The sequence below is a fragment of the Accipiter gentilis genome, chromosome 17, assembly GCF_929443795.1.
Source record: "Accipiter gentilis chromosome 17, bAccGen1.1, whole genome shotgun sequence".
In the NCBI taxonomy this organism is placed as follows: domain Eukaryota; kingdom Metazoa; phylum Chordata; class Aves; order Accipitriformes; family Accipitridae; genus Astur; species Astur gentilis.
In genome coordinates, this window is record NC_064896.1 from 2,564,621 (window position 1) to 2,582,632 (window position 18,012).

General features: G+C 47.3%; 1 protein-coding gene across 5 annotated transcripts in view; it reads left to right on the forward strand.

Annotated features, from left to right (window-relative positions):
* The window catches only part of NFYC (nuclear transcription factor Y subunit gamma), a 37,658-nt gene extending 25,547 nt beyond the window's left edge, over positions 1 to 12,111 (forward strand). For 4 of the 5 annotated variants that reach the window (XM_049820277.1, XM_049820281.1, XM_049820280.1 and 1 more), the window contains 6 exons: positions 1,338 to 1,433; positions 5,476 to 5,649; positions 5,981 to 6,139; positions 9,750 to 9,857; positions 10,601 to 10,660; positions 11,206 to 12,111. In XM_049820277.1, the coding sequence (XP_049676234.1) occupies positions 1,338 to 1,433; positions 5,476 to 5,649; positions 5,981 to 6,139; positions 9,750 to 9,857; positions 10,601 to 10,660; positions 11,206 to 11,325 (717 nt within the window). In that variant the 3' untranslated portion in view covers positions 11,326 to 12,111. The remainder of the gene's footprint in view (positions 1 to 1,337; positions 1,434 to 5,475; positions 5,650 to 5,980; positions 6,140 to 9,749; positions 9,858 to 10,600; positions 10,661 to 11,205) is intronic. The other variant, XM_049820278.1, reaches the window with a different exon arrangement.
* Positions 12,112 to 18,012: the final 5,901 nt, after the last annotated feature.

The window sequence follows — 18,012 nt, forward strand, 5'->3', positions numbered from 1 at the left end:
GGGAAGAAAATTTCAAGTGGAGAGGTCTGAGTTATGGAAGTCTATTCCTGAGGAAATTGGACTGAACCCAATCCTCAGCATGGAGAATGAAATATGAGATACATCTGTTCAGTAAAAGTTTTCTTCCTAGTGAAGATACTTCTATAATATATGCTGCCCGCAGAACAAAAGAAATGTCACTTATGCTTTCTAGTGATCATTGTTTGGCAATTAAATGCCAAGACAGTATAAGGTTTAGAAATGTTAACTAGCCTGAAATGAGAGGATTGATAGTCTTTAAAATTTTACCTACTCGGTAGGCAGCATAGGTATCTTTGTCTCAAATCTTGTTCATATATATGCTTTATAAATTTATCTTCAGCTAATGAGAAGGAGACTTTTAATAGCTTCTTGAATTAGCCTTGCTTTTTAAGATGGCTTGCAAGAATTTTAAAATGACAGAGTACTTTTTTTTTTTTTTTTTTTTTTAAAGAAATGCAGCTTTTTTATCTTGGGGGTTGTTTCAGATCTTAAGCAAATACATTTACGTGATGACTTACTGCTGGGTAACTTTTTTTCAGGTCTTTAATGCTTTGACCTAATGCTATTCTTTGGATTTCTTTTTCAGGCAAGGTATAAAAGTAAAGTTATAAGCCGTTTTGAGAAGATACTTACCTTGCCAGTTTTCGCAGAAGCTCGTTGGCTCTTGCACATCCTTTTTCTGATACATGTTTGGCCAGTTTGCTGAGAATATGTTTTAATCTTCATGCTTTCTTTTAACCATTTTGCCCTTCCACATGCTGAAGCTTGTTCTCTCAGCATCTCTTGGGATTCCCCTGCCCTGAATAAGATCCTGTGATACTTTATTTTTTTATTTTTTTTTTAATCCCATCCCCACCTCGCAGATTCTGCATATATTACTACTAATACATGGAGCAGTCATCCTGGTCTTTCTGCAAAGCTTCTTTTCAGATATCTTTGGGATTTTAAAATTATTTTTTTAGAAGAATTCCCCTTTTTTTAATGTGCTAAAAGGCTTATGGTGGTTGTCATGAGTCCTCTGTAGTGAATTACAGCAGTAACATTGTGGAGAGCCTGATTAGGCCTGGTGGGTGAGTAGATAACTGTAAAAGCCTGAGTTTGATAAGCACCTTCTTATTGCACATCTTGGAGTCCTGACTCAGCATGAGACAATATTGTTGGTGCTGAAACAGAAGTTCTCGCCACCTGGCTTGACCACTTGGGATCTGGAGAAGACATTCTCATTTGACTCAGTTAAAAAGCTCTAACTTTATTTATCCAGTGACAAAAACAGACTTCTAAAGCTGAAGAAAGGCTTTCTCTTTTTGTTGTTACAGAGGAATGACATTGCCATGGCAATTACAAAGTTTGATCAATTTGACTTTCTTATTGATATTGTTCCAAGAGATGAACTGAAGCCTCCAAAGCGGCAGGTGAGACGTAAAAGTGATTCCCTTATTGTCTGTCCTTTCCTTGGTGTGATTTCAGTCTCTAATTAAAAGACAGTTGATAAAGCAATACAGAATCAGATTTACACATGAGGTTTGTGCCTCTCTTTTACATGTTTATTTACAGTACTTTTCAGGTCCCTAAATTTTTATTATTTTTTTTTTAATGGGAATAGAGCTTGAGTGGAGATGTACAGAAGTCTGACTTGGGGATTTACTTAAGTGATAAAAACTACTAAATAGCTCTGTTACCAAATGTTGCCAATGTTAAATTTTTAACTTTAAAAAGTGTGCTGAGTTTGCATCCTTTGACTTGTAAAGAGAGAAACAGGCTTCTTTGCTTGGAAGTACCACCTCCTGCACCCTTTGGGGCAGTCATTGCTACTGTAAACATCCTTGACTGGAAGCTGTAAGGTGTTAGAAAGAGCTTTCAGTCGGATGTTTACAGCAGCAGGCTGCCGCGGTCATCTGAGCACAAGATCTTCAAAACTTAACAGGCTTGTGTTTTACAAAGCACTTGTTTCCCTCCATGTTTGAGATGGTGCTGAAAATGCAATGAGGTGAGGTTGAAGCTCAATCTTGCTGCTTCAAATCCACAAAGAAACAGATCCAGCTCCAGGTAGATTAATTTATCTCCTTCGCTTAAAAGCTTGGTGTTTTGCTGCTAAAAGTTCACCAGCTCAGTAATTGCTCATCTCTCTTTGTTACAAGTTCCTGGTAGATAAATGGCTGAGTCATCAGTACAGCTCTCCTAGAGAACAGCTCTGTTCAGAGAGTGCTGCACCATGTTCAGCAACTCCTAGAATCGTTGCCCAGAACTCAACTGGATTAATTTCTTCTGAACAATAAATTAAAAAAAATGTTATAGTAATTTACAACAATTCCTTCAACTGGTTTTCTGATACTTTGGAAGGTCTGCAGTGTGTTAGCCTTTGAAAAAATCCGAGGTGGTCTTTAAAGCAGCTTCTCTAGTGAGTGCTACTGGAGAGGCTGGCATACTGTAAAACATCCTTCTGGCAAGTATTTTACTTGGAAGGTTTTCTTTGACATGTTTTTTTGTATTCTAATATAAGCCCTGGAGAACATGCAAAAAGATACCTGCTCTGAGTGTAGAGACCAGCGGTTCCATTGTGGACCTGGATTTTGGAGGTTGCTATTTTACTTTTGAAGTCCTCGTGGTGCTACTGAAGTGATGGCCAAAGGGAGGAAATACACGCTTCATCCTTTGTGATGATGTCGTGAGGTGAGTTTAACCTCACGTTCTGATTTCCAGAAGCGGCATGACTTTCTAGTAAATGAGGAAAATACCTTTCTGTGTCACAATATGTGCAGGAGAGTCCATCCTGCTGCTGCAGTCAGCTCTGATTAAAATTAGCAGCATCCCAAGGCTTCGTTACAGGTGTGCTGGGAACTCTGTTCTGTACACGTGGTGAGCTTCACATGTGGGAGTGTGGCACAGCTCCTTCCATTCCTTCACCGAATTCCCTGCTTTATCCGTGCAGCAGTGCAGCAGAGGTGATTTATCCAAAGATCATTAGCTCAGTATTAAATGAAAAGACAAAGCAGCAGCCTGCACAGCTGCTCTCGATGCTTTGCTTATCTAGGGGGGGAAGAAAACCCACGTTTCAGTTTGTTCAGCTTGATAAGCTGAAATGAGTTGGCTGCAGCCTGAAGTAACACAAGTTAATTCTGGCATTGCAAATTCAGTTCTTTTTCTTTTAGGTGCCTCATTCAGTTATTCTACTTTGTAGTGCTATTTTTAGAAATACTCATGTTTGGGAGGGAGAACATGCCCATATCTCTTCCTTGCTGGAGCCTTTTGATTCACATCAGAATGTTCTGATTACAGAACATTCAAGTTCTATAATCAAATGAATGCCTGAAGGATTTTAATAGTGTGTTACATGCATATAGGTTGCTAGGTTAATGCATCTTGATGATAGATCACACCAGAGCTGTGTCTTTTGGGTTGCACAGCATCAGCAGTGAAACCCTGTAGGTTTTTTGGTTTGGAATAGGCTTTAGAGATCTGTCTCTCGCTGCTACATCCCCTGCCTGTGAACACTGCTGAATCACTAGAAATACTTCTTATGGCAAGATAAGTTTAATGGAGAAATAGCTGCCCGATAAGAACGTAGGTTAGGACTTTGCAGTGGAAAATACTCCTTTGATTTAACAGTGTTGAAAAGTGGCTGCCTGTAGGCTGACAGCCTGCACTTTTTGGCTGGGGGTACATTCTGTATTTTATCTCTGCCACAGAAAAGACTGTTTGACAAGTTAGTGTTGGTTACGTGGAAGAGCTGGGAAGGAAACCATGACTGTTATGTTGCTCTGGTAACTAAAACTATGGCTTGAAAATAAAAGATGGCAAATGATGTGATATAACCTAGTTCAAGCAGATTTGGATTTAAAGCCATTTTGCCTGTAGCAAATGCAACTTAACCTGGAATAGATATTTACAGAAGTACTCAGTTGCCTTAATTGTTTCAGGATTAAGCTAGGAATTGAGGATTGGAGCGCTCTAGAAATAACATAGCTAAGGACTGGGCTTCACAGAACAGCGGCAGCTCTTCTATGCGTGCAGTTTTATGGTTAGCATGAGACATGCCCTGTTGAATATATATCTTAAATTTATATTAATCCCTCCCCCAAAGGATTTGATGGAGCAAGTAGCAATAATCAGTGAACTACCATATGTAGGAAATATTGTAAGTGTTTGATTGCAGTGGTTTGCAGTACCATGCAATAGTGCTATTGTTTACTCTAAGAGCCAGGCTTAGAAGTTGCTTCTTGATTACAGCCAACTGTGAACAGCTTAATCTTTGGGGGCTAACTTTCTGGTAGGCTACTGAGAAACCTCCCAATAGTAAGTCTTTTCTTTAGTTGCTGTCCCTCTGAGAGACTAGCATCTAAGCAAATGGGCTCTTTTACTCAAGCCTGATGCCCATCTAGACAACATACATTGTTCTTGTTTAATGTGAATTTTTCCTTTTCCTGTCCAGCTGGATATACTGAAGGTAATCCATGAGCAAGCTTCATTTAATGCAGGGGAGTCAAGCAGACTTGTGTAAGTGGGAATCCACCATGTTGTAGCACGTGTAAACATCCTACACTCTCAGCTGTGAACTCGAGGTGGCTGGGAGAGGATTGTTTACGCCTTCTGCCATGGAGTGAACGTCTGGCAAGCTGCATCTTCCGTAAGGTGCAAGATCCGACTGCTCCTCTGGGGAGCTTAAGAATTTTGATTCTTGAGTGTTAACAGCTTGCCACTTAACATAATCTCTGAAAATCTACTTCTTTGCCTAAAATATCGTTAATCATAAGGGGCTTTTCTCTCCTAAATACATGCTTAGATAAAACAAAACAGCAGTATTACAGGCTGTGCTTCTGACAGTGAGCTAGAGCAGAGCCTTTTTCTTCACACTGTTGAGATATTCCTGCTACCAGCAGAATCAGGATGTTAAGCCACAGTACAAGATGAAATTGTTATCATTCTGGAAAAGCTGGATTTAAATAAATAAATAAAGGCACGACAGTATACTTCAAGTCCATGATTTTTATTCCCAGGGGTTTAACATCGGAGCTAGATTAAGATTTGTGTTGGGCCCATAGGCTAAGAAGAAGGTTTTGTTGACAGATGAGGCTTTGTAAGTCTTCCTGGTGCATTTGCAATTCATCCTATGTTAAGATAACAGGCGATGATGGAGTTTACTAATGAGGAGTTGCGTGGATTTCAGCTGTGGTAATTTTACTCATTTGCTTCTCATAATGAAACTAGTAGCTACATTATTATACATAGGGTATTGGAAATGGTTTTGATTTCCATATAGCTGAATAAATGAGGAAACCTGGTTTGATTTATCATTTCAGATTTACTTAGTTAAACTGTTACAAACGAGGTATTAAAGATACTTTCCCATAGAGCGTGCTTACGGGGGGGGGGGGGGGGGGATGTTTCAGCTCGGGGCGGGTTGTTGGAAGTTGATCTGTTCCCTCCCTGTTTACCTGTCTTTTACCTGTGCTGCAGGAAGAGGTGCGTCAGGCTGTGACCCCAGCTGAGCCTGTACAGTATTACTTCACCCTTGCTCAGCAGCCTGCTGCAGTGCAGGTTCAGGGACAACAGCAAGGACAGCAGACCACCACGTCTACAACTACTATCCAGCCAGGACAGATCATCATTGCCCAGCCTCAGCAAGGGCAGGTGAGCGATGAGCAGCGTTCAGGGGCTTTGCAGTTCAGTGGGGCCAGTTGAAACCCTCAACTCGCCCGTGTGTAATGTGTTGCAGTATCCTGTCCTCACTGCTCAGAACAGTCAATAACAATAACAGAAATGCGTTTTCTGGTCAAGATCAGGTGTTCAGATACCTTGGTAATGAGGATCAGCTAGGTTCTGGGTTCCCTTCGTGGTGATTTACGCATCAACAAGTAACAGTGGGTCTAGGAAGCAGTCTGTCTGTTACAATCTTTGTATCTTGTGGCTGTTTCACCGGTGTTCAGTCCTTGCTTGGTCCTTATCCCTGTTCTGCATGCAGAGCACCCCCGTGACGATGCAGGTTGGAGAAGGCCAGCAAGTACAGATAGTGCAGGCCCAGCCTCAAGGGCAGACCCAGCAGGCTCAGAGTGGAACTGGGCAGACCATGCAAGTCATGCAGCAGATCATCACCAATACAGGAGAAATCCAGCAAATACCGGTAAGACTTTACCAGTAGAAATGTTTAACAGTCTTGTGAGCAAACTGTCTGCTGGTGTTCTGGCATGAGACTGTATTATGTATGCTTTTTTAACTGTAAGAGGAAGATTGGATTGAGTGGTGTTTTTCCTGCACTTAGAGAGGAAAACTAACCAGATGTGACATGAAGGAGGAAATAAATCTAACCCATATAGTGTAGACTCATTGCCTACCCCCAACACTTTCCCCTGATTGAAGTAGTTACGATTAGGAAGCAATAAATAAAATGTTTCCTGGATAAACCCTAGTTCTTTACTACAGCATGGTTTCAATAAAGCATAATTAACTTCTTTTGCCTTTACTTGGTTCTGCCTCTGCGATCTGAAGTCATGACCTGGCAGACTGAGTGGGAAAGGTGCCATCTGTGAGTTATTAATAAACTTTTATGTTACAAGAAATATTTCTACAAAATACTTTGAGCTGGTTAGAGGAATGGCTTTGCAGAACCAGAAGTTATCTCCTCACTTTCACATCAATATAGACCTGCTGTGGCCTCAAGAATGGGATTTTGAGTACCCAGCATCAGCAATAATACTCTGGCACGTGTCCTAGGTAAATATGTGGGTCAAAAAAATGTCACCTCTTTCCCCCTTCTCTGTAACTTCTACTTACAACAAAGCTGGGTCTTTTGGTTCCCATCTGGAAAACTTCACACCTCTTAAAGAACAAAAAAAAAATCTGTCCAGTTGTGTGTACTTAACCAGCAATCCAAAGGTCAGACCAAGTGACCAAGGCAAGCATTTCACTTTGTCTTTGATTTCTGTTATGAAGAAGTGTACCCACAGCTGTGGCAAAACTGATCTTTCACACAAGTTTTGCTTTTCGAGATTTGCTAAGCTTCCCTCTGTATGTCTGGCAAATGTTTGTGCTTTGACATAGCGTCTTGAAAAAGGTTTAGATTGTGGGTGTTGCCAGATTTTTCCAATTAACTTCCAAATTCTTTTCATCTCTTAAGTCTTCAGCTGATTCCTACTGCTTGGCTTAAGGTGTTGGTCAGAAAAGTGAATTGCTTGCCAAACAGAGTGTTTTACTACAAGCAACCTTTTTTCTTCTCTGCATTCCCCACCACCTTTCTTTTACGCTCTTTTTTTTTTTTTTTTTTCCCCCCTCCTCTTCCTTTCCTTATGAAGGTCTCTCCAAGATACTTGTTCTTCAAAGCATTTTGGAAGATCTCCACCTCTAGCCTCGGTGAATCCGTTACAACAGTACTGAATATTGCAGCATCCTCCTTTGGTTCAGCAATAAAAGAACAGTTCAGACTTGTTTTTCCAATTGTCTCCAGTGAATGCTGTAACTCCCTACAAGAAAGGGGCTTGGAGATCTGCTAGGAGAAAGACTTCTTCACAAAGTAGCTGTTAGGGGCCATAACTTTCTGCAGAAAGTACTGTTCTCCACAGAGGTGGATCCTGTTGAAAGTGGCCCAGTGTTTTAGGAGTGTGAGTCTGGAGGCTTTTTAATTAGCGTCTGGTTTGGGCCAAGCATATGCTTCTACCTTCCACTTGTCTGGGAGCATCTAAGACCAAGTAGCTGTGACTGGTCCTCAGAAGCTTCTCACGCTGCAGATGTAAGACAGAAGCTGCCAAGTGCCAGGGTGTGGTATCTTCTGTCTTTGGGAACATTTAGGTCTCTAACAGTTGTAAGACTGCAAAATGGAGCACCTTAGGAGCAGTGTTTTAATGAAGCAGTCACAATTCGCGCTTCTCTATCTAGTAGAGATACTGTTTTGACCGTAATTAAGAGGATTTTGACTGTAATTAAGAGAATTCTTGATCACAGCATGTTGAAGAATCACAGTTCGTGCTGAAGGGAAGCATCTTTCCCCTTGCTCACTTCCAGCAAGTGAAGTAAAATAGAACATGGAGCCATGCACTTGCTGCAAGAGGTTTTTAGTGCCCTAACCTGGAAAGCAGTTTTTGTTCGGTTTCACAGAATTATGGTCCTTTAACTCTTAAGGGCTGCTGTCTATTCTGCTCTCTTTCTGCTGGGCTTTCTTGCTTTTCCACTGAGTTTCCTTTTTCTCTTGATGCAGTTATTGCTGTCTTCTGATAGTTCTTTTTCACTCTGGTATCTGTTAGGGCTCAGCAAAGAATCTTTCATAACACAAATATAACAGTTTGAAACACTCATAAAACTGGTAGTGCCTGTGGCAATTACAGGAGTGTGATGTTCTCCACTGGTTTTCCTTGTGCCTCTGATACTGTGTACGCTTCTCTACTGCGATTTACCATTTACTCTAGGACCACAGGTTGCCTGTGGAAGGGTGACTTTTCTTTTTTATAAACAGAGAAAAACTGGAAGGAAGTGTATACATCAATAAAATGGTAATTGCTTGTTTGTCCACATTAATTTTGTGTTAAATTTAATCTGTGTCCTAGCTAGACGTCATTGGGCAGGTTCTTTGGAGCTTACTCTCATTTCTGGAAGAATGCTCTTTCTAAATCGCTTTCACCCAGTTAGTAGTGTAGTTAAAATCTAAGCAGGAAGCCCCCAGTGTGGAAAATATGATCTGCTGGCAGGTCTCAGTGCAGAACAAATTCTTTATTGAAATGTTTATGCTCATGGGGAGTTTATTTGCTCTTGAAATAATATTGGCGCTTTTAGACACAGCTGGTGAAGTCAGTGGCGTTTGTGAAAATGCCAAGACCGTGTTCTAGGCACTTGAACCTTTGTCAGTGAGCAGTTTCTAAAGTATTTTGTATGTCCTTCTTTCCCCTTTGTAAAAAGAAGAAAACTCCAAACATTTTTTTGTATGTAATTAACCTTAAGACTGTGCATCTAAGTGTTTTAAAGTTAAATAACACAAATTGAAAACTTCAACAGTAGTATCAATCATTCTGTGACCTTTTTATTGCTTCTCAGATGTGTATTAGCTGTTTATATCACAGGTTACCATGATGACATTGTCTTCATATCCCATACCCCCAAGCATGTAACCTTGCAAGATCAGGGTTGTAGGAAGTAAATTTGTGTTGAAATGTTATATACGAAGTATTGACACAGAAAACATTGGCCTTTGCCAGGTCGGAGTTGACATATATTGGCAGAGAGTTGCGTTAAGAGCTTCCAAATATATCCCTGGGGTTTGTCATCTCTACTGTCTTTATTTATGTGAAAATTTCCCATATATTCTTTAATATTTTTTTGGCAGGATATAATAGGAGTGTCATTATGTGCGGCTAGCTCATAACAATTTTCTTTACATGAAATGATACATCAAAGTAGTAACTCAATTCTCATAACCAAAACGAAAAATAAGTGTTCTCAAAGCTCTCTGAAATTTAGCGATTAATATGCTTTAGCTACTAACTGACCACTCCCATTCTGGAGAAGGAACAAATGTTGTGCTTCCTCGGGGTTTTACTTCAAAAACCTGCAGGAGTTCCGTGGACTTCATTCTTGCTTTGACAGGGTCTGTGGTAGTTAACTCATCTAAACTGTTAATCAGCTGAAGCTTCCCAGTGTCATCTATTACTCAGGCTTCTGTTGTGGAAACAAGAAGGCAAGTTTGTGTGTTTCAGGTTACACAGTTATCTGTTTAATTTTCTTTCCCTGCCCCCTCCGCTTGTCTCCAGGTTCAGTTGAATGCTGGCCAGCTGCAGTATATCCGCTTAGCCCAACCTGTGTCAGGCACCCAGGTAGTCCAGGGGCAGATCCAGACGCTTGCAACCAATGCACAGCAGGTATGCACTATAACAGCAGGGCTGACATTAACTGGTAAAGTGTTGTTCCCTAGCTCCTGAAACTGCAAATTCCAGTCGAATTTACCAACTCTTGAGCTAGGATTCCTGCATTTCTTTTCTTCTTGTTGCTTTCATCAGAATAATAAAGCAAGGAGCATAGCGGAAGCCTCCTTTACCTATACGTGAAAGGTGCATGCATATATGTACGTGTGTGTGTCTCGCTGTATAAAGCTCATGCTGCTTCTGAGCTGATTGCAGGTAAAACTTCAGTTCATCAACCTTCTCTTTACTTCTGCTCCTTCTGGCTGGGTGAGGGAGGAGCAGCCGTGCGACCTCTCAGGAAAGCTATTGCAGAGGTGAAACATCAAGACCAGCGTTGCTGCCAGCAGGTTGTCTCATGTTCTTGTTGAGACTGGTCGTGAAGGGATTCTTCTCTGCCTTCAGAGGATAGGAAGGCTGCTGCTTTTCTGTGATCCTGGAGGCCGTGTTCTCCTCGTGAAAGTCAGAGAGGACATGCTTGTGTTTGGTTTGGAATGACTGAATCCCATGTCCTTTGTTCTTGACTTGCGGTTAGCACCAGCATGACTGCGGGCTGGCGGCATAAGCTGTATCTTACCACATGGTGGGGTAATGAAGTTTGAAAGAGTCTAAAAGCTCTTGAAAGGCAGCAGCAGAATATTGTTAGTGGGGATCTGACCCTCTCCAAAGTTCTGTCGGTGATCATCCTTCTCTTATCCTTGTAGATAACGCAGACAGAAGTCCAGCAAGGACAGCAGCAGTTCAGCCAGTTCACAGACGGACAGGTAGGAGCTTGGAGTTCATTGGTGCTACATCCCTTTGAAGTCAAGGGCCAGAAAGACTGTCCTAGAGTCTGCATGTCCTAGCAAATTGGCTCCTCCCGATAAAACACTGCTACTGCTAGCAAACCCTAACCAGGAGCAGAATAAGCAGACGTTGTGCCAATCTTAATTCAGGTGGATTCTTTGTGTTCTGCTGCCTTTTCTCCAAATTAATGTAGTCCCTTGCACTCTGGGTGGATCCATTTTAGTCCTAACCAGTTTAGGAACAAAAGTCTTAACATCTAGCTATTGACTGTTGCGTAAGTAGCCTGAACTCAATCTGGGCATCAGAAATTCACAGAATTACTTTGTTGTGTGATTTAGCAGCAAATGTCTAGTGGCAATTTGTCATCTGGGGTTTTGGGGATTTTACTTGAACCTGAGAGTTGCTGTTAAAGCCACCATTAAACTTGTAGGGGTTAATGCACAGCGTTGTGCTTAGAGGGAGCTGGTGGTGAGTGTGATGAGAACTGACAGTCGTTTCTTTCCCCTGCTTCTGTCTCTGCCAGCAACTTTATCAGATCCAGCAAGTGACCATGCCTGCAGGCCAGGACATCACCCAGCCCATGTTCATTCAGTCCACCAACCAAACCTCAGACGGCCAAGCCACACAAGTGACAGGGGACTGAACGGGGATGTTGTAGCAAGTCTTCTCTCTGCGTGGAAATGAACACGTACCAGCTCGACGTTTGCCATACCAACCTGGTCTGATGAATACATCTGCTTCTGTGTATCTGTACTTGATATTAAGCCTATACTAGGCTGCAATCTCTGGTGCACTATACACCTTCCTCTGGTGGGTATGAGAGAATATCCAACAGACACTGACAAGAATGCAATATTTTTATTTTTATTTTTAGAAATCAAATTTCAATGTATTCAGCTGCTTGTTCAAACCCATAAAACTGAAAGAGAACTAATAGGAGGGAATTTGTAGCATCCCATTGAACAATGTGTAAAACGTTTTTATCTAGTAAAATTATTAAAGGGTACTGCATCTGGTTTGTTGTAAGAGCTTTATTCCTGGTATTCAGTTTGTATTTTTTTCTCTGAATAGAGCTAGATTCAGTCCTCCTATCTCGGTGGTTTATTAGAGGTGTATGGGGGGAACGTGTGTGTGTGTTAGATTTTCCTCTCCTGCCTTCTTTTTTCGTAAGCCAGAGCATTGGCTATATGCAGCTTCAAGGGCAGGGAGTAGGGGAGGAGTAATTAAAGTGAAAACAAAAAAAACCATTCCTTGTATTATGACTGTATTTTCTAAGGGCAAAAGATTCTTTAATTTGTCCTGGCTTATTCCAGAAACACTAATGGAAGTCTGGACAAACCCCAGCCCTGCTGTTAACTGTTGTACTAGCTTCAGTCGATGCATGTAATATAAGCTTCATAAAATGAAATAAATTTCCTTTGTAAGATAATGTGTGTGCTCTCTTTGAGATCCAGCGCCCAGTCTCAACCTGCCAAGCAAAGAGCATCCTGAATCCCTGAAAAAATTATTACACCTGCAGTAGCAAAACTAGCAACGGGGCTTAGGGGTGGCCTGGAGAAGGGGTTGGACCAGTGGTGTGAGTGGTGAGACTGGAGGGGCTGTGGTTGCCTGCCGCGCCAAGGGCTTTCCATGCAGATGTCGTACAGTGATTACTTCTGCAGAGCACAGCCCTTCGACTGCGGGTACCAGGGTTGCGCCGCCTCTCCCTGCAGCTTCTGTGCCTGCGATCCAGCCGAACCAGCAGGGAGGAGTTTGGGGCAGGTTTGAACAAACTCCTCCGGAGGTCAAGTTTAATTGAACACGCTGCAAGGATGCCAGCAGTGTTAGGCCAAGTTTAGGTCTTAGCTAAAAGAGGGGTGTGAGTTTAACGGAGAGCCTTTGCGCATCCCACGTCGAGCAGTCTGACATAGTTGGTACTTTGTCCAGGAGAGGCTCCGTGGCTTTGTGCAGTGCTTGGCAGAGCCGGGGGACAGCGCCAGCACTGCCACTTGTTTTTCACCGGCAGAAGCACCAAATTTGCTACGGTTTTGCGATGAGGAGGGGCTGGCTGCTCCCGAGCGTGGCATATAACCTGGTGCCTAGCTGCGGGCTGCTCAGCCCTTGGGAGTGCTTTCCCTGGCAGTGCCCAGCCCAGCTGTGCAGGATGCAACCGATGCGGTGCCTGCCTGCGGGAGAACTGCGGGGGGGAGCTGCTGCTGGGGAAGAAAAACTCCGCTTCAGCATTTGGCTGGTGCGAACTGTTAAATCTGGGCCAGGTTGTTCCAGTCAGGCAAGGGAGCTTACTGCATTACCTGCACCTCCTGGGCTTTCTAAATGACAATTTTCTTACTTTTTTTTTTTTTTTTTTTTTTTTTTTTTAATTTTTCCAATCCTGCAGTGCCTGGGAGCCAGCAGCACACTGTATAGGTGGAGCGATGCAGCCCAGCACCTTCCTGAGCCCCAACCCTCCGGTATCGCAGCCTTGTGCGGACAGAGCGAGGGGTCATTGCCGGAGCCGGGCTTGTGCCCTGGAGGAGCATCTCCTGTGCGCGGAAAAAATGAAGTTGAGGGTGGGGGGGATGGAGAAAAAAGGTACTTTGCGTGAAAGCTCCGTGCGTGGGACCGACCACGAGAGGGCACCCGTGGGTGGCTGCTGCCCGGGAAGGGCTGGAGAGGAGCCGGCTGAGCCGGAGGTACCTTCCCCCGGCCAGTGGCTTCGGTTCTCTGTGTCTTCTGGTCCAAGCTGCCGTGGGTCCCGGCAACAGGATCCCACCCGAGTAAAGGTGCTGTGGCCGGGCTGGTGCTTCCCGACGGCCCTCCGCAGCGAGGCGAGAGGAGATGGGTTGCCTCTCAAGCAGCTCGGTTGGCAAAGCGTCCTTTTTGCTTGTGCCAGGGAGCAGAGCCAGGGAATCGGCTTGTAAGGATGGAGAGAGACGCGCAGCCGGAGCAGGCAGCTGCCTTGCCTTATCAGCTACTGGCAGAGGTAGCAAGCGAGGCTCTTCTGAAGGAAAGCTCTTTACCCCAAGTAGTTGCGTTTGCTTGAAATAGTTTAAATTTGCATGGGAATAAATTGCTTAAAGGATGGAAAACGGGAGTGAGACGCCGCTCCTGAAAGGAGAGTAGTTTCCAGCGAAAGCCTCTACCTCTGGTTGAAGGCGATGCTGGTTTCGACACGCTCAGTGTCCTCTCGATGGTCGCCCAAAGTCTGATCTCATCCAGGAGCGTGGGAACTTAACGTACAGTTAATACCGAAGCTGATGGTGTTAATATTTAGCTAAGAATGGAGGTTAGAATTCATCTGCGCTCCTGGAGGAGTGCCCTAGCTGACTTGAACAGGAAAGGTACTTTGAAGAGAGCTGACACCGTTTATCTGTCGCAGGTACCATAAACCTCAGACGTTAACAGCCAAATCTGTGTAAGGACACACGCCTTCGTTTGATCTTCCGCGGGAGGGTGATGACAAATGGAGCGGCGTGGGGCGATGCAGAAGGAAACGCGCATTCCCCGAGAGGCCGGGCGAGCCGTGGCACCCGTGGGGAGGGACGCCGGACCCTCTGCGGGCGGCTCGGCGAGTGCCACCAGGCTGAGCGGCAACTGGGGCAGGTGACGATGTAGGAAGGTGGCAGAGCTTTAATTGTACCTCCGGGGTCCCAGGGGATGAAAGCTGATGAGGAAGCAGCGTTTTTCTCCCAAAGAGCGGTTTGAGTTTCCGTTTCTCCTCGGGGGTGATGAGCTAAGCACAACCCCGGTACGGGCGAGCGCCGGCCGCTGACGCTCGGGAACTGGCGCGCTCGGTTTACTGCGGGGTTTGCTGCTGACGGCTGCCCTTCCCCGGGGCTGATGCGTCCAGCCACCCTCTTCTAGGGAAAAACTCGCTGCAGTGAAGGTCACGCTGCCACCGTGGGGACTGGGAGCCACTGGGCACGTTGGGAAAGGTGCTTGGGTGAAGCTGTCCCGGGTGCAGCCTCTCCCGGCACGGGCTCTGGGTTCACCACCCGCAGCGAATCGTCGGGAAACCGTGTTTCGTTGGGGAGCGGTGCTGGCTCTTCTCCACTGCCACCGCTGTAGGACCCTCCTCCATCTTCACAGGGACCCAGCACCACTGGAGAGATTGGGTTGTGAACTGTCCTGAGGCTCCTGAGCCATTGCTGGAGAGCCCAGGGGCACAAAGCTCTCTTGAAGTCCTTGTCCCTTCTTCCTTCCTCACTTTTGGAGCTGGGAAGAGGAGCCGGGGCCCTGACCCGTCCCATTCCCACGCAGGCGGCGTTACAGCAGAATGGGGCAGAAGCATCCCTGTTCCTCCCACGGAGCCTCTCTGGGACGTGCCCCGGCTCCCAGCGATGCTGGCGTCGCTCCGAGCTTGGGGTCAGGGCAAGCGAGCGCTGATGCAGCCCCGCACTAGTGCCACGACCCGGGCCGAGGGTTTGCCCTGGCTTTGGGACAGAGCAGCCCCCCGTTCCCCAGGGGTCCCCATCCCACATCCAGCAGCAGGAGGGAGGGAGCCCTTGTTTGTCAGAGCTTGTGCGAGCACCGACGCCGGGAGCTAATTGCCCTGGGCCGAGGCCAAGCCTTGAGCAGAAGCAGGTGCTCCGCAGCCCCCCCCCACCCTGCTCCCCGCACCGCTGCCGGCTGTCCCCAGTGCTCACCCAGTTCCCAGGGCAATGCCAGCCTTGGGTCCCCTGGGGCCACCTGCCCTCAGCTCTGCCCTGTCCTGGCCACCGAGTGCCAAATTAGGCTCCCTCGCAGAGAAGGGGGCTGGTTGCATCCTCCCCCCTCTGCGATGCCACCCCCGGCTCTGCCCAGGACTCCCCAGCATCCCCCCCATCCAGGGAGCCAAACTGGGACTTTACTCCTGTCCCCGTTCCCAGGGTGAGGAGTCCCAGGTCCCCCCCGCCCCGGTCCTGCCTGCCCCTCTCCGCAGCCCTGCAGCTGCATACCAGGGCTGCAAAACTTACTGGAAATCCTGTAGATGCAAATCCCGGCCTCCCATCCGTGCCAGGAACTTGAGCTGCAATCCCAAGAGGGCAGCAGGCTCCAAGCACGCAGGCCTCCCTGCTCGTCATCACCCGGCCTCGGAAATCCTCTTTAAAGTTTCATCGGGACCGGAGGATGCGAGTGGGTCTTGTGGGACCCCCGCGGCCGGGCAGGCTGGGAGGGTGAAGCCAGCAGAGCCCAGGACGGCTTCCCAAAACCTCTGCCGGTTCTGATGGATGGGTTGGTACCGTGTCGATTCAAACTCTCCGGCTCCATCCCAAAACCTCCCAGCTCCAGGATCAATGGAGATTCCCAGGATCCAGGCAGGCGACAAGGCGTGAATGGGACCTGCCCCTTCCCCGCGCACGGTGACCCACAGCACCAGCTCAGCACCAGCTCCGGGTCCCCATTATCCCATTCCCGGGTGCTCAGCCCAGTTGGGAGCAACTGGCGTCGCTGACCCTGGGTGGCTGCGCCTGCAACCTTGCAAAGTTTCATTTGCTACCGGGGGCTGCGCGGGGTCTAACCTGCAAAAGCAAAACTGCAGGAGGCCAGAAAGCGACAGTAACGGAGAGCGCGGCTGGTGTGCGGTGGTAGCACGCCTTCTCCCCTAATTTATTAGCAGCCCACCGATTCCAGCAAACAATTTAGAGAAGTGACGTCTTTGTTTAAAAAAACAATCAGTGGTTCTTCGCTTAGGAACACAGCTCTGCCCATGCTTCCCTGGCAAGCCCGGGACATCAGCCTGGATATTCCCCATCCAGCTGCGAAGCAGCAGCAGGAATAAAACAACTCCCCAATTCCCCCGACTCCTCTCAAGCGAGCGCCCACCTTGGCCAAAGTCCTTTCTTTCCAGGTCACCTTAACTCTGCCCCCTCCGCAGCCCGGAGGCTTTAATCAATCTCCGGGTGAAACTTAAACCTTGCGACTGAGGGGAATACGCTGAACCAAACGGCAGCGGGATGAAGGTCAGGGTGCTCCCGCCGCGGTGGCTCGCCTGCTGGGAGCATCTGCTGGGGGGGGCGGTGAGACGGGGGGGGGGGGGACCCTGTGTGCAGCCGGGGCCACGCTCCAGGGGCTGCGTCCCCTTGGGGAGCACGTTCAGAGGGGGCTGCAGGGGTTAGGGCTGGAGGGGAGCGTGGTGGAGACGCCACCGATTCACCGGGGAGAATTTGGGTTGGATTTACAGGTTTTCAGCCTCCACGGGCACAGCTCTCGCTGCCGTGGGGTTTGCTTGGTGGCGGGAGGGAGAGACATCCTTGGAGAGGGGGTTTGCAGGCTGGCTCCTGGGGTGGGTTTTACCAGCACCATTTCCCCCAATGCCGAAGTAAATAAAATTGTCTATTTATTGTGTGTGTTTCCTGAGACCTACCAAATACCGCAGTGCTCACGAGGGCCCGCGCCGGTGCCAGGATCTCCAACCGCCACGTTAAATAATTCACTGACCAAAGCCTTTAACTTGCTCTCCTCTCCAGGAGCACGGGCCCTGGGGCACCCATGCGGGGTGGGGGGGACCCTGCTTCTGCAAAGGTGCGGAGAACGTGTGCTTACAGCTGGGATGGGGCACCCCTGACCCGGGCTTCCTTGGAAAGGGGATTCCCAGCAGCGTGCCTCGCTTTCCTGGTCTGTTAGTGAGAGGTTGTGTGGAGCCGAGGGGAATAAGGCAGAAGAGCAAATAGCTGTGGGTCTTGGCTGGGAAACACACTCGGAGCCTGGCTCAAAGCTGAGTCTGCGGAGGATGGATAGGTAGGGGCGTGGGAGAGCTGTGCCTGCTGCAGGGACCCCGGGGGGGGGGGAATGGGCTCCGGCAGGGCTCCTGGCCTGGGATGGGGAGGATGAGGATGTGCCCTTCCCTTCCCAAGCAACACAAAGTGTCTCTGTAGGTATCTGATGTCCCTCGAAACCTCGGTGCCTCCAGCAATTCCTGGACCTAGAGGAAAGGGGGATGCTTGGGCCTGGGGTGCTTGCTGCCAGACAGCCTGAGAGGTTTGATGCTGGCTGGCTTGGAAAGCTCATGCCTGGGATGCTCCATGCCCGGGATGCTCCATGCCCGGGATGCTCTGTGCCCAGGATGCTCTGTGCCTGGGATGCTCCATGCTTGGGATGCTCTATGATTGGGATGCTCTATGCCTGGGATGCTCCATGCCTGGGATGCTCCATGCCCGGGATGCTCTATGACTGGGATGTTCCGTGCCTGGAATGCTCCATGCCCGGGATGCTCTATGCCTGGGATGCTCTATGCCTGGAATGCTCCATGCCCGGGATGCTCTATGCCTGGGATGCTCCATGCCTGGGATGCACCATGCCTGGGATACTCTATGCCTGGGATGCTCCATGCCTGGGATGCACCATGCCCGGGATGCTCTATGCCTAGGAT